This window comes from Asterias amurensis, chromosome 15 (assembly GCF_032118995.1).
Source record: "Asterias amurensis chromosome 15, ASM3211899v1".
Classification (NCBI taxonomy): domain Eukaryota; kingdom Metazoa; phylum Echinodermata; class Asteroidea; order Forcipulatida; family Asteriidae; genus Asterias; species Asterias amurensis.
Window position 1 is genome coordinate 6,350,933 of NC_092662.1, and position 16,079 is coordinate 6,367,011.

Sequence of the window (16,079 nt, forward strand, 5' to 3'; positions counted from 1 at the left end):
TTTTAAACGGAGTTGCTGCGTGCACACAGGGAGAAGTTTTCGTCCCTTTTAATGTCATTTTGGGGATTAAACAAATTGGAATCAGATCAAACAAACTAAAAATGCTTTTGGTGAAAGTGTGCGCGGCTGTTAATCGCCGGAGGAGGGAAAATTGAGCCGGCAAAGGGATTGTCTTTCCATAAGTAAGTAGGTCTTTGCATTCTTTTTTTTAATGATTCATACTGTCATGACTGTTATTATAATCTAAAACGGTAAACATGTACCCTGAATCCAATACAGTTTCTCGTCCGAGTTTTTGTTTAGAAATAATGTCATTATCATAAAATTAATAGGGCATTTGATAGACAAAAATTTGTTTGCATTTCAATCAGAAACTTTTTCATACTTTTATCAAACTATCGATCGTCATGTTTTCCCCTCATTTCTATTCTCAATTTACAATTTCAACTGACTGAGACTCAAACCCGACCAAGTGCACATAGACCTTATCGCAAATACCAATGCGCAAGCGCAGACTGTTGAATGAGGTGCATTGTGGGATAGATACGAATCAAATTTTGCTACCAGCTAGACCACAATGCACCTAATTCCAAGCTTTACGCGCGCGCCCCAGTATTTGCGAAAAGGTCTATTAATTTACCCTTTTGAAGGAATTGCGCCGCCATTGTTCGGCCGCGTGTTTATGCACGCAGCATAGCGCAATGTCCTATCCAGTTTGAAACCTGCATATCCTGTTGCACATTGATTTGTCCCGCTCAAGTTTCGAATTTGCGCATCAAACTAACTTGCGCTCGACACCGAACGGGAAATGCATTAGCCTGGTTCTATCGATCTTTCGATCGGTGTAAAATTTCTAACACGAGTCGTCAGGGAATTTTTAGATTAGAGAAACGTGTGCACACATGTGTTGATCAGGGCTTATCTGGCTCGTACCATTTTACAATACTGGTCGCCCGTTATTATCCCACCCAGGCTCATTACAGTGGATACAAAAGTGTCAACAATGGAGCAAAGGATTAACTTGAATAGAAATGTTAATGAGTTGGCCCAACTCGTCGTGTTTTCACGGCGTTTTCATGGCAACTTTTTTTCACGGCATTTTCACGGCAATATTTCACCGTGAAAACGCCATGAAAAACTAGTTTCACGGCAAATTCACGGGAAAATGCCGTTTCATGGTATTTTCACGGCAGACTTGTTCATAGTGCAGTTGGTAGAGCGCTGTTAACACAATAATCGGGAGATCGCAGTTCAAATCCCACTCTAGTATTTTTTTCTTTAGTCAACCCCAACCCCAACCCCAAATGTTTGACAGTGATTGTTTCTCTTTGGAAGTCATTCAACAAAATGAACAAAGTAAATAACATAAATTCTTACTCTTATTCTTTAATAGCCCATTAAACAATTACAAATACAAGCAGACAGAATGTAAAATAAATAATATAAATACAAAAGTAAATACATGTACAAAGCAAGACGAACGGTAAGGGCACAGGAAATTAAAAAACAACCCTATAGTGCGATGGCCAGGATCAACAAAAGTATAGGTTAAACACTGTAGCTCGAAAGCTTGTTAATCCAGTCACATAGGGAGGCAAACACACATAAAATACTCTCTTTGATAATAAATAAATAAATATAAATAATCTGTATACACAAAGCACAACTTAAAATAACAAAACCAAAAACAAACACCAGAAATTAGACAAGCAAATAAATAAATAAAAAATAAATAAATAAATAGTTAATTAAAAATATTTTTAAAAAGAGTTAAAAGTATTAACAAATAAATTACTAATTAGAACAGTACATATGTAAAAATAAATAAATCAACAAATAATTCAATATATGGATGGATAAATTAAAAAATAGGTCAATAAATAAATAGACAAATCCATAAAATAACACAAGCAACGAAAAAGTTAATCAAACAATCTCCTCTTCCAACATAAATACTCTTACATCAATAAATGAACTAAACATAAACACTGGTGTTAAATAGCTTCCCATTACCCTCAACTTCACTCCTGCCTGAGAACTTATATGTTGTATATATTCTGTAAATAAAGTATAAATTAATTTGTTTAAGTTGTGTTATAAATTTGTTACTATAACTATCTCATGTAAGTACCCCCCCCCCCTTTTTCCACAGGTCCCTCATACCTATTTTTAAAATCATCATACCTTTGATCTTGCTATTCTTATTAATTGACCATTGTTAGTTGCATCATGATGCAACTTGCTCTCTAATCCTACCCTTTCATGTTTCCCTGCATTTCTGTCGAACAATGCATTTACCACTTTTATGGTCCAGTAATCCATCCTTTCGTACTAAACATCCTTTGTCCTCGCCACTTTACTCGAATTGGTTCATAGCCACCAATATTGTTTCTGAAATAGAAACTTTGAATGGCTGTTATTTTCCCGCTTCTTTCTGGATCCTTTCCTTAATCCCTTTCCCCTCTCTCTTTTTCTATAAATGGATATGTATTTGTTTGTACTTGTTTTATGCCTCTGAAGAGGGTCTGGATTGGATCGAAAGCTAAGGCCATCTACCCTATTCATTATATATATATAAGAAAATATAGGAAATAGTAATAATTCCAAAAACCTTGTACTTAAATAGAGACAAAATAAAGCTTAAGAATGAGCAATAGGACCCGAAAGGAATGTAAAACACATGAGATTAAACAGAAGGGCAAGAACAAATATGAATTTAGCACACCACAAAAGTTATGTTTTAAAATAAACCAAAATAAAACAAACAAATAAATACGCCGGTATGCGAAAAACAGCAAGTAAGTAAAAAATCAACCAATCAACTAACAAACAACAAAATGAAAACAAAATAAATACAGAACAAAATAATAAGAATGAATGAAAAGGGGAATTAAAAATAATAATATAAAATAAAATAAAAATTAATAAATAAATAAGTTAATATACCATAAATCTCTCCCCATTACTCATTACCAAGCGAGGTGTTATGCTAACAATTATTTTGAGTAATTACCAATACACTGCTAAAAATGGTATTCTTGAAATAAGAAAAACATCTTATTTTGAGAAATTTTTTCTTGTGTCACTCCAAAGAAAAAGTTTCTAGGGAGTGACACAAGAAATATATTCACAAAATAAGATGTTTTTCTTGTTTCAAGAATACCATTTTTAGCAGTGTAGTGTCCACTGCCTTTAAAGTAACAGATACAGGGAGACCCCTGGTTGATTTGTTTATGTTTTAGCCCTTAGAGCAGCTTCCTAAGTCGATTCTGTATTACAGGTGTTGTGTTTTTTTATTCTATGGAGCTAGACCATGAGAAAGCTTTAGTGATTTTCGGTTGAGTAGGCCTACACTTTGGTTGAAACCATCATATCTTCCCAAATCCTTCGGTCCCATTGATGGCAAAAACCATCAATTCCTGAAAGGTATCAGGGTCTTCGCCCCTGGGTAGCCACAGAATCAAGGCACAAGTAACTGCTGGATGGAAGGCGCCGCTCTCCCTCCACTACAGGATAGTGTTGTATTGGCCTACAAGGGGTGAGTCGAGGAGTCCTGCACTAGGAAGAAAGGACATGGTGGACACTCAGCTTGGGTGCAGGATTCAGACTGACGGCCTCGTGGCCAGCTTGGGAGCTGGCCACTTGTGCCGTCATGCCTGACTGATTATTTATTACTTAACCAATCACCAATCACCACAATAGAACTGAATTTCCAGCTCATGTCCAAAGCCACCTGGTGGTGGCTTCTCCGCTGCTGTCCAAAAGTCTAAAACTTGCTTAAGGCTGACATCAGTTTTTCCCTCTGAAAAATGAAACCAAACAAAAGCATTCAAATAAAACCTTATTATAATGCATGTTCCTGATGCATTACTCTGATTATGAATGCTTTATGCTGGGGATATTGAAGACTGATGCACTTCACTGTAGCATATTAACGCTGATAGTCAGCTTCTGTAAAACAATAATCTTGTAAAAAGTGACTTAAATTGGTAAAATTTATCCAAAACTGTTTACATTGAATAAAGATTATCATCGTGTGAAAATTTTTCTTGACATACTCCTGCATTCCTAAGGTGTGATTTAATTACTAAAATTAATATTCTCTTCCTGAGAGAAGATTTTGGTCACATAAAAATGTACACACAAAAACTGACCAAATGTTAATACATACTTTAAAAACACTGGACACAATTGGTAATTGTCAACGACCAGTACCGCTATTCTCACTTGGTGTATGTCAACATATGCACACAAAAAACAACCTGTTAAAATTTCAGCTCAATAATTTGTTGTTGAAATTGCGAGATAACAATGGAAGAAAAAAACAGTCGGTTCTCACTAAGTTGTGTGCTTTCAGATGCTTGATTTCGGGGCCTCAAAATCTAATTCTGAGGTATCAAAATCAAATTAGTGGAAAATTACATCTTTCTCGAAAACTGCGTAACTTCAGAGGGAGCCATTCCTAACAACGACTTATACTATCAACAGCTCTCCATTGCTTGTTATCAAGTAAGGTTTTATGCTGATAATTATTTTGAGTCATTACCAATATTATCCACTGCCTTAAATTAATTGATTTGTCAAAAACTTGACACTTGGTTTTAATCAATCGTCATAACCTTTAAAGTTTGTTTATGTATAAGGTCGTATTGTAATTTTTACAGTAAAATGTTGTATTCTTGTTTATGTATCCGGCTCTGCAATTCTGTTATATTGTCACATATATGATTTAAGGCATTGCATGGTGAGGCATCAATAAAAATGATTGGTTTGATTGGCTGTAACACTTCTTAGATTCAAATTTGTATGCACAAAAAGTGACAAATTTTGTGAAAAAAACATCCTTGTTTTAAAATTGGGGCTACCAGTCGAAATACAGTGACTGTTTGGTTCTTGTGTTTCATTAAACATCTCATTTTCCCTTTTTTTTCAAAGGATTACAACATTTTGGAAGAATTCATTTTCTGTCTTAAATTATTAGAGGGTTGTTGTGTTTTCCTAATTTTTATGTCTTTCTTTCCATTTTTTACCCTTCTGTCTATCTTTTTTTTCTGTCTGTATTATTTGTATTATCTGTAGTACACACCAAAAACAATTATTTTTATTTTTGGGGTGGGGGGGGGGGGAGGGGTTGAATGATATAGAATTGTATTTTGAAAAGAAAGAAAAAAGACTGTGTATCAGCATCTGCACAACAATTATTGTCAAAACATCGGGTAGCTCACATTTCAGCTTTCTGAAGTTCAGAGCTTCACTTGGAGATACATTTGTCGTAGAGTGTGGAGTTGCTCTGTATTGACGGAGAAATTTGTACAGCTGTTGCTTCCAGCTTACTCCTTCTGACTCGGCTGTGCGTATGACTTTTCCAAGCGTTCTGTTCAGGCGTTCGACTTCACCATTTGCTCTGGGCCATAGTGGTGTGACTCTGCGATGAGTGAAACCAAGGTATGCAGAAAACCTAGCAAACTCATGACCATGAAATGGCGGGCCATTGTCTGTCTTCACTACAATCCTTGTCTAGCGGAAATCGCATCTAGCTTTGAAATGGTTGCTTTGGATGAAGTAGAAGTAACGATTTTGACTTCGGGATAGCGACTGTATTCGTCAACAACTACGAGAAGCTATTCTCCTCACGCATATGGGCCAGTGAAATCCACTGCAACTTCTTTCCATGGGGCAGAGGGTAGAGGTGTCATTTTCAGTGGCTCTTGTCTTTCTGCACCACTAGTGATTGCTGCTTGGCATGGAATGCATTTTTTCACTTTGTCTTCCACCATGCCGTCTATTCCAGTTAACCAAACTTTCTCTCTCTAGCATGCTTTTGTCTTCACGATCCCTTGGTGACTGGCATGAGCAAGATTTACAGCTTTGGATCTCAGGGATGTGGGCATGACTAAGCGATTGGCTCTCAGGACCACTCCATTGCAGATTGTTAGCTCGGATCCAATTGGTTTGAATGATCGCATGTCGATGTCATCCCAGTCGTTTGACTTTCCAGATTGAATAGTCTTCATCAGCCTTTGCATGACTTCATCAGCTGCGGTTTCTTCGCGAACTTCATCAAGGGTAATTGCTTTAGGAACTGCATTGTTACAAATGTAGTGCACATATTCTTCTGCATTAGATGTTTTTGGCGGCTTGTGTACTGGGTGTCGGCTTATGTAGTCTGCAGGATTTTCATCGCCTTTGCCTGGCTTGTACACAAGTTCATAGTTGTATGGCATGAGACGTAAACGCCATCGATCAATTCTGGGAGAAGTCTCTCTGTAGCTTTTGAAGATACCCAGCAGTGGCTTTCTGGTCAGTCAGAATTCGGAACTTGGCACCGTATACATAGAGGTGAAAATGCTCAATGCCCCAAACTTCACAAAATATTTCAGGTTCCGTCTGGGAGTATCGTGATTCAACATCTGACAGAGTACGACTTCCGTAGGAGACTACTTTTCCATCTTGGCATAGCATTGCACCTAGACCCACTGGACTTGCATCTACAATGATGTCGGTTTGTTTACGTGGATCGAAGTAGACCATTCTGCTTGAATCTGCTAGAACTTCTTTCAACTTTGTGAATGAATTAAATTCGTCTGGCCCCCACTTCCATTCTGCATCCTGGTGTGTAAGAATATGGAGGGGTGCAGTGAGTGTAGCGTAGTTAGGGATAAATCTGGACATGAAGCGAGACCAAGTAGGGATTTGACCTCCTTCTGGTTTGTCAGTTGCGGCGCATTTATGAGTGCTTCAATCTTCTTTGGGTCAGGAGCAAGACCATCCTTGCTGAAGATATGCCCATAGAAGCGGACTTTGGACTGGGCAAAATTGCACTCGTCTTTGTCGAGTTTGGCATTGTGACTCTGAAGTCTATCGAGTACCGCCTTCAGGTTTCTATTGTGCTCCAGTTTGTCTTTGCCGTATACTATGATGTCATCGGACATATTCTTGCATCCTGCAAGGCCTGTGAGGAGTTGTGATACAGCCGTTTGGAAGATTTCTGAAGCTGCGTTTACACCAAACATCAAACACTTGTAGCGACGGAGACCGACATGAGTGCTAAAAGTTGTGACTTGTCGTGCTTCGGGTGCGAGTTCAAACTGGTGATAGCCAGCAGTCATATCGAGTGTGCTGAATACTGATGCACCGTTCAAATCTGCTATGATGTCTTCTAGAGTAGGCATGGGGTGTCGCTCTCTCTTGATTGCTTTATTTGCTTGACGCATGTCAACACAAATTCTTACTGCTCCTGAGGATTTCGTTACCACTACGATTGGACTGACCCAAGGGATAGGACCATCAATCTTTTCTATGATGTCAAGGTCTTCAAGTCTCTGGAGCTCTTTTTCCACGTCCTTTCGAGTGTGGAATGGAATGCGGCGATGCTTCTGTTGTTTTGGTAGAATCTGGATCAATGTGGAGTTTGATTTGAACATCCTTGATTTTTCCAATGCCATCGAATAAGGAACTATACTGGCTAAAGACGTTTTCATGGCCTGTTGTTTTTTCTGTTTTCTGCATCATCTGTTCTGGTGCTGACTGTATGTTACACGAAACATGATCGGTGTTAAGAGTGACTAACTTCATTTGTTTTGCTGTTGTATAGGAGAGTAGGTTGCATGTGTCGGTATCAACTACGTGAAAGTCAAGGACAAGATGTGGAACCGATGGTAACATCAGCAGAGAAAACACCTAGTACTGGCAAAGGTACATTGCAGTGCCGTATGGGAAAACTTTGGATTTCGGCTTTCTCATCTGGAACGAATGACCATCTTGTTTTAGGAGATTGAATGACTTAGAGTCAAGAACATTGACGGATGCTCCAGAATCTATCATGGCTGTCATGGTTGTATTGCCAATGTTCATCTGACAGGTAGGCAAGTTGGCAGAGTGGATAATGAAAGCACTTGCATGATTAGCGAATACGTAGCCTGCATCAGTCTCAGAGTTGTCATTATCTTGATCAACAGTGTGTACAACTTCGTTGGCTTTTGCTGAGCTACAAACTGACGCAAAACGTCCCATTTTCCTACAGTGTCGACATTCTTTTCCGGCTGCTGATGGGCAGGTAGTATTGTGTGGGAAAGGACCTCCGCAAAACCAACAAGTCCGATTACCTTGTTGTGGTTGTCGGCGTTGAGGCTGTGATTTTTGACCTGGAGATGGGTTCTGCTTGCTTGGGCGGCGGTGATTGGAATTTGACTGCTTATAATTATCCCGCCTGCCTCTATCACTGACTGCATAAGTGGCTTCTTGACGACCGGCTTCAACTAAATCAGCTTCACGTTCACTTGTCTCAAAAGAACGGCCAATGGTTAGTAGTTGGTCGAGGGTCATTGTCTCTCGCAGGGCTCTTCTGCGAAGACGTTGAGATTGACAGCTTAAGATTATCTGTGCAACTATATCATTGTCCACATTGTCAAACTCGCAGGTCTGAGATAGCTGTCGCAATCTGGTGTGGAATGTTTCTAGTGTCTCATTACTTTCTTGCTTGGCTTGTCTGAATTTGTACACCTCATATGCTTTGTTTCTCCGAGGGTTGAAATATTTGGTTAATGCATCGACTGCTGGTTTATATTCTTCATCACTGCCCGTTTGATCAGGTGCATCGAAAATCTCATCTACTTTCAGCATAATGAAGAAGTAATGCCCTCATTCGTTTTTCACTGGTGATGTCCATTATACTACCATCAACCTTTCGAACCGTTGCAGCCATTTTTTCCATCTGGGGCCTGCGTTACTATCGGCATGGTCGTCAAACCTCTGAAAGACTGGTAGGATTGAAATGTTGTATCGAGCGTGGGTGACTTGACAAAATAATGTTCTGATTCGGTGCTACTTTTTCTGGATTTATAGAAGTAGAAAATGCCAGTAAATCTTCTGCAACTCACCCTAGCTTGCTTGACTGTTATCCTTTTATCCTCGTCGCCAAAATGTGGTGTTTATGCTTTATCCACTGACACACTTTAGATTAGACTGATTCATGATACGTTTATTTACTGGTCAGACATCTTGGATTGGATAGACTTATCAACTACAGTCAATAGAAGGCGATGGACATGAACAAAACAGTAACTGTTCCAACTGATTAATTGAAACCAAGAAAATACAAATAGAAAAAAAAATGTGTGATTTTCTTTCAAGGTTGTTACACTGAAAATCTCAAGTTCAGTTTACTTTATGCAGTATCAGAATGTTATTTATCAATTAAATGCATGATTTTGATAGTTTTTTGGAACATCAGTCTATTTCTTCTTTCAAGTTTCAATGACACAATTCAAATACAAATACTAAACTTGCAGAGTATTTGTTTTTTCAAATCATCACTCTAAGTACTCGGCAAAAAGTTGCGTTTTATTAGTAATACATTCAGACAATAAGTTCAAACATGTAACCTACTCATCGATGCCAGTGCGTTGATTTTGCTGGTCCAAACTCTCCTGTATTGCAGATGCAGTGCTTGAGTCCTCTTCATCATTCTCATCACAAATCTTTACATTTGCCTCAAACAAGTCAGTAATGGAGGCTAGTGGTGTATCAGCTATATTCTGATGACAACAAAGAAAGGTGAAATGGTATACCAAAAAATTAACATTTAGTACTGACTTCCACACTACAGAAAGTAATATAACATTCCCCAACCGAAATCCCACCCCCTTTTGACATGGGAAATGTGATAGTTGTGTGATTTTGATTTCAATTCTAATTAGTTATTCATTGATTAAGTATTTAATTATTTAATTAATTAATTTAATTCTTTGTTTATTAAATCATGTATGCCTACTGTTATTATGTCATGATTTAATATTTAGTAAATTTTTTAGTTACTTATCAAACTTGTATATAATTATGTCTTTTTTATACTATTACCCCATTACCCTTTTTGGTAGGGGGGGGTTGTGTTTTTGCAAAAAAGATACATTTGATGGGGAGATGTGGGACAGTTGAGCCATACGGAGAGTTGACCAACCCCCCAAAAACACCACTATCCCCAAGAGTGGTTAAGTCCAAATGCCTCCTTTGGAAGTGTCTCACCGAACGAGTCTTTTTGGCTTAACAGAGAATGTGAGAGACACGTGCTCGTAGTGAGAGTGACGAGAGTGAATTTTGGAACTAGGCTCTATAGATAAGACCCTTTCTGTCACTTACATTTTAGCAATGAATATGGTGAACGTGTCTAATGTATCTATAGCCTAAATATTGTTGTTTATTATGGTAATTTTATTGGATTTAAATTCGATTGTTTTGAATCAACATCAAGTCACATGTCAAAATGGCTTTCTTACAGGAGAGTTGAGCCAATGCGCATGGGGAGAGTTGAACATGGGAAATAGCCATGATAAAATATAACTGTTCAGAATTCATTAAAAGAAGGTTGTTGGGAATAGTTTTAACATGCCAGTTTGGGTCAAAGTCAGCGAGTTCATTCCAGTTTTACCTTGGATAAACCAATTTCAGAATATTATTTTCTGATTTCCAAAGTCCTATTTATTATTGTGGTGGTTCAACTCACCCACTCTGGTGGCTCAACTTACCCAAAGTCCGGTAGAGTTGAGCCACTTAACCATTTTTTTCAAGCATCTCCCATGAATGAACAATAGCAGTTGGTTCAATTATTATGTTATACTAAAGTCAACACTCTAAAGCTTTACTTAAAGCATGTACTTAGGGGATCCTTCATTTCATCTGTGCAGAATGGTAAAAAATGGCTCAACTCTCCCGCATCTCCCCAAAGAATCGAAGGTTTAAATGACTGCCAATTGAGTGATAATTGTACAATAAATTGAACAAATAGTTATTACATGACAGACATTCCCAAACTCCACGAACTGTTCTTTCAACAATAAATTACAGTCAATTGTTGATTATTTAACTGACAATATAAAGTTTATCAAATCTTACCTGTGGAACAGGCTGTGTAACCCGAGGTCTTGGCAATGTTTGTTCACTCTGTGAAAAAATATTCATATTTTGGGTTACAGCTAGTTGGTCATTAGGCCACATGAAACCAAGAGTGTATGACCTCAAGTCTAAAATGAATATAAAAAAAATAAATATATATATAGACATGATTGCATTTGCCACAAATGCATAGCTGTTTCGTCAATCAAATTTTAAAACTTCTCAGCTGAAAATAAATGTTTTTGTGTATATAAGGTAGTTTGCCAAAGCCGGCATAAATAAAAAAAATTATTTAGATTATACCATGTTCAGTTAACAATTTATGACTTAATGTGAAATATTTCCCTCTGAAATGAAGTCATATTCGAGAAAACTGTATCTGAAAACTTACAAAAAAGGAAACAGCTGATTTCAGTTGTTAAAAACCAAAATTAAGGAAAATGTGTTTACATGCTAAAAATTGTGCGTGGTTTTTCACCATTTTCACCTGAATCACACAACGGATTGAACCCAAATTTTCACAGGTTTGGCATCTTGTGTATGGTTGATCACACAAAACATAAACACTGTATGTGACCATAGAGCAAGCTCTATGATGTGACTCAGCTCTACCAATCCTGTATAATACCCTTAACATTGGTTTATACCTCAGGAGGTTCATCATTTTTTTTGGCTCCAACCAGGAGGTACTTATGGACAGCTTCATTCTCAAAGCACACTATGCCTCCACCTCGATTCTTCTGGCTTTCCTGTCAAATAACAATAAAAGAAACAAGATGCATTTTTAAACAACGTTTGAAAATGAGAATGTTTTTTCCACTTGGATTGTCTAGACTGGTTTTAAATAACAGATAAACTGGTTGTATATTATTAATATTGCTATGTTTCTGGTAATGGAACTAACAATGCCTCATTATAGTGAACTTACTCACTGTAGCTTACAAGCCGAGGAAACCTGTAAACAAGGGTGCTTGCTATGTGAACCACAAAAACAGGGGTTAACACCTACTCTTCCACGATAAGTGGTCTGGGTTCTTCTAGTGCACTATCAATCCTAGTGTACGGGACTTACAGCTTAATGTCCCATCCGCAGGTCAAAGCATGTGTGGTAAAGTATCTTGCTCAATATATAATTATAGTAATAATAACAATGATAATAATAAAGACTTGTAATACAAACATACATACACAAGGGCATTTATAGAGCACCAGTATGTCAAGAATGCAGGGCATTAGGTTGGATACAGGGGTGGATTTCACAAAGAGTTAGGACTAGTCTTATCTCGAGTTAGGACCAGTTACTCGTCCTAACTTAGGACTATCCATGCAATTTGTATATCTCCTAGCCTAACTCTTTGTGAAATCGACCTCAGATAACGTTTGGTACACTTCTTGAATGTTTGTAGAGAGTCAGATTCCCTGATCCATGTGTGTGGAGCAAAATGATAGAATGTGCGACTTGAAGCCGACTTCATTGAGTTTGGTTCCATGAAGCGAGTAGTGTCGGATGCTGAGGGTAGACTTGAGTGGCCAGGCCGATGGAGTGACAGGCAAGAGGATAAAATAATAGCCAGGAGCTATGTTGTTGAGGCATTTATACACATAAACCAAGATCTTGAAGGTTATCCTCTCCCTAATTAGCAGCCAGTGATGCTTTGGGGCACGACAGACAAGTTTAGCAGCCCAGTTTTGTAGCCGTTGTACTCGTTGTATGTTAGTTGAGTTGGACCCAAGAACACGGACAACAATATGGCATGTGTCCTTAATGAGGAACCTTCTGATTCTAGAGATATTGCGCATCTGGTAGTTGAGACCTTTGCACAGGGATGTTACTTGAGCATTCATACTCAATGAAGTGTCAAACACAATACCGAGATTGCGCACACTCTCAGAGGGCTGGATGATCTTGGTACCGATACGGAGAGTCACTGCAGGCAGGAGGTGCTTAAGGTGATCAGAGATTACCACAAGGAACTCGGTCTTCTCCTTGTTGAGCTTGAGCCTGTTGACAATCATCCAAGACATGATCTCATATCAATGCATGTCGACATCTGTGAGAGTGCAGATATCATGGAATTGTGGTTGCTGGGATCGAAAGAAGAACACACTTGTATATCATCTGCGTAGATGAAACTGTAAGTTATGCTTTCACAGGATGTTGCCAATAGGGGTGGTGTAGATGTTGAACTGTCAAAGGTATACCCTATCTATTTGAGCACTTACCCTCCAATTCCATTTCGTCCGCGAGCCTGTTTATGTTTAACAAGATGCAGTGGTTAGTGTCAAATCCCGTCGTGACACTTGTGTCCCTGAGCAAGACACTTAATTAGAATTGCTTCTCTCCACCCAGGGGTAAATGGGTACCTGTGAGGGCAGAGATGGTTCTTGTGATTGGTTTAGCCGAGTAGCGCATATAATTGTCGCACAGGCCGTATACTCCCCAGGGAGCTGAGACAGTTTCAGGAATGATTTAAGGCCCAGTGACCAGAGGTAATAATGTCGGAAGCGCTTTGAGACACCCCGTGAAAAGGCGCTATATAAAAATCGTGTATTATTATTATTATTAAATGCTGCGCTGAGGTCTAACAGGGCCAAAAACACACCTTCAAACCTAGAAACAAGTTCCATGATGTCATTTTTAACTTTCAGCAATGCAGAACTCGGTGGAATGTGCATGCTGATTGTAATGACTCTCCGAGGTTGTTATCAGCCAAGTATCTAGCAATGCTGTCAACGGCATGTTTCTCTTTGATTTTAGACAGGTAAGTGATGTTGGATACTGGTCGTAAGTTCTTTAACTCATTTGGATCAAGAAATTGTTTCTTGGTGACAGAAGTGATGATGGCGTGCTTCAGTGAGTCTTGGAAGGTGCCGGGAGTTGAGAGAGCAGTTAACAATCTGAGTTATGACTGGAATGAACATGCGTACATTCTGCTTGATGAACCATGTAGGTATTGGATCCAGCAGACATGATTTTGCTGGAGTCTTCATGATGTATTTCTGAATGTCTGACCGCAGTAACATGATCAAACTCGGACATTGTGCAGGTGTGTATGACACCGAGAAAATGTGACACAGAGAGTTCTTTATCAAGTCTGGAAACAACATTGTGATGATATAATGTGTTTTATTTTCCAACAGTGGAAACCGCGCGCAGCCAGCGCTGTACAAAACTATCTCTATAAAAACTACTCCTTACAGAATGGTGTCTTATAAACAACTGAATTAAGATTATGAAAAAAAAGACCCACAGGAACCAGTGTACTGCATTCCTGGGCTATGACTAAGCTAATGAATAAACATGAAACAACTATCAATACAAGGAGTATGCAAATGAGACTAGTGCTACTTGTGGTTTCAGGTCCCAATTAACAATGACCATGGGGTGCAAAGATTAAGATTAAGATTGGCTGAAGAACAGAAGAACTTTCCCACAGATGCAATATACAGTGTATTGGACGAAGTAAATATATATAATAGAGTAAAACCATGGAGATCACCTCTTTGTTAAAATCAAAGGAAATTAACCAATTAAGCAGAGAAAACAGAACCACCTGTCACACAGGTAAGTTCATGAGTTGGTGGTTGTTGTGGTTCAGGGATCGGATGAGAAATAGCCAGTTCTGTTTCAATGCCATCATAAATTTTGCCCGCAAAGAATGTAGCAAATTAGTTGCTAAGTCTTTGGCTGGTTTGTTAAAAAGAGTATCTTGAAGACTGTCTTGGTGTCAGCCCCCTCAAGCTCTTTCCTGTAGTCATGGTAGTGATCTTGTTTGGCCTGGTCAATCAAGTCATCTACACGTTTGCACTGATCCACATAGAGTTGACGATGAACATGAAGTCTTGATTTCCTACAGTTTCGCTCATGTCAAAGACGTTCTCGACGTGCCACAGGGTTTTCACTGTTGTACCATGGTTAGCGAGGTCTATCAGAGTGTACAGATGTCTTAAGAGGAGCATGACAATCAAGAGTTTCTGTGATAAAATTTTTATAGAGGTCAACAAGCTCATGAATATTTGAATAGCTTTTGAATAGCACAGTTAACTCGATTTAGTTTGCGTGTGGTAACTGTTGTTTTCACAGGTTGTGGCTTTGGTAACTGAGCTGTGCAGCTTACAACAAAATGGTCAGACAGCAATGAACCTATGTGGCAGTCAGTAATAAGATGATCACTTTCCCAAGATATTACAAGGTCCAAAGGTATGTCCAAGATCATGGGTTGGGCCAATGACATGCTGGGTCAAACTAGCACTCAAGACTAATTAAAAGAGAGATTAAAATCCCCTGCTATTTAACCATAGGATTAACTTACTGTTCAATAAGTTTATGAAGTCCACGAATAAATCAAACTCCGAGAGAATTTCTGCAGTTGTAAAGCCGTTTCTTGGGGAGGGTGGGGGTGTGTAGATTGCAAAGTAGTACACACTTTTGCACATGTCTGTAAAGCATGCATGCTCAAATGTTCGGAAATTGTATCCAGTAGTGTAGGATCGCATACCAAGTTCTTCCTTGAATAAAACTCCCAAGCCACCACCAAAGGAACTCAAACTGCGTGGAAGGCTTATAAATTTGTAACCGGGCAGGGTAACTTCACCGATTACAACCTCATCAGGTTGGGAGAGCCAAGTTTCGGTTGTTATCATCAGGTCGACTGAGTTCTCAAGAATATATGAAGATCACATTGTCGTCTTATTTCGTATGGAGTGGGCATTCCAAAGGGCAAAAGAAATCCAGTCACAGTCTCTGCTGTCCTTGGAGTCAATAAATTTTATTAGAATGTCTAATATGAGCGCTTGTAATCCCTCTTCTCGTAGGCTTTTGAGCATGAAGACCCAAAGACATCTTCCGGTTGACAGACTTGTGAAAGTCTAGCTGATGTACTTGCATTGTACTTGAAGAGTTCACTCCTTGTATAGACAATGTGACCTATGTTTACATTCAAACCGCCCTCTGTTGAAAAAACACTGTATACTGTACGTCATGTTTCGCCGGGCAAAAAGACATAGTCATGGTAAGATTGCATACACTTTCTAGCTGGCTGCCAAAACACAAAGGTTTTGCCCGGCGGTACCGCGCGAATCATGTTATGGCTTTCAAGTGACATCAGAGGTCACATCGTCTATACTGTATAAGTCTAGTCTTGTTGGAACATATTGTTGCATTGGGGCAGTCGATTTGAATAACAATC

The 16,079-nt window shown here is 38.8% G+C and overlaps 1 protein-coding gene and 1 long non-coding RNA gene across 3 annotated transcripts in view; one reads left to right on the forward strand and one right to left on the reverse strand.

The window, feature by feature from the left end:
* On the forward strand, positions 1 to 15,194 carry LOC139948342 (uncharacterized). The gene is made up of 3 exons (XR_011787437.1): positions 1 to 182; positions 13,540 to 13,652; positions 14,975 to 15,194. It is a non-coding gene; the product is annotated as an uncharacterized lncRNA (long non-coding RNA).
* The window catches only part of LOC139948341 (plancitoxin-1-like), a 27,507-nt gene continuing 12,789 nt past the window's right edge, over positions 1,362 to 16,079 (reverse strand). For both annotated transcript variants that reach the window (XM_071946478.1, XM_071946479.1), the window contains 4 exons: positions 11,538 to 11,639; positions 10,891 to 10,938; positions 9,388 to 9,536; positions 1,362 to 3,802 (listed from right to left, as the gene is read on the reverse strand). In XM_071946478.1, the coding sequence (XP_071802579.1) occupies positions 3,790 to 3,802; positions 9,388 to 9,536; positions 10,891 to 10,938; positions 11,538 to 11,639 (312 nt within the window). In that variant the 3' untranslated portion in view covers positions 1,362 to 3,789. The remainder of the gene's footprint in view (positions 3,803 to 9,387; positions 9,537 to 10,890; positions 10,939 to 11,537; positions 11,640 to 16,079) is intronic.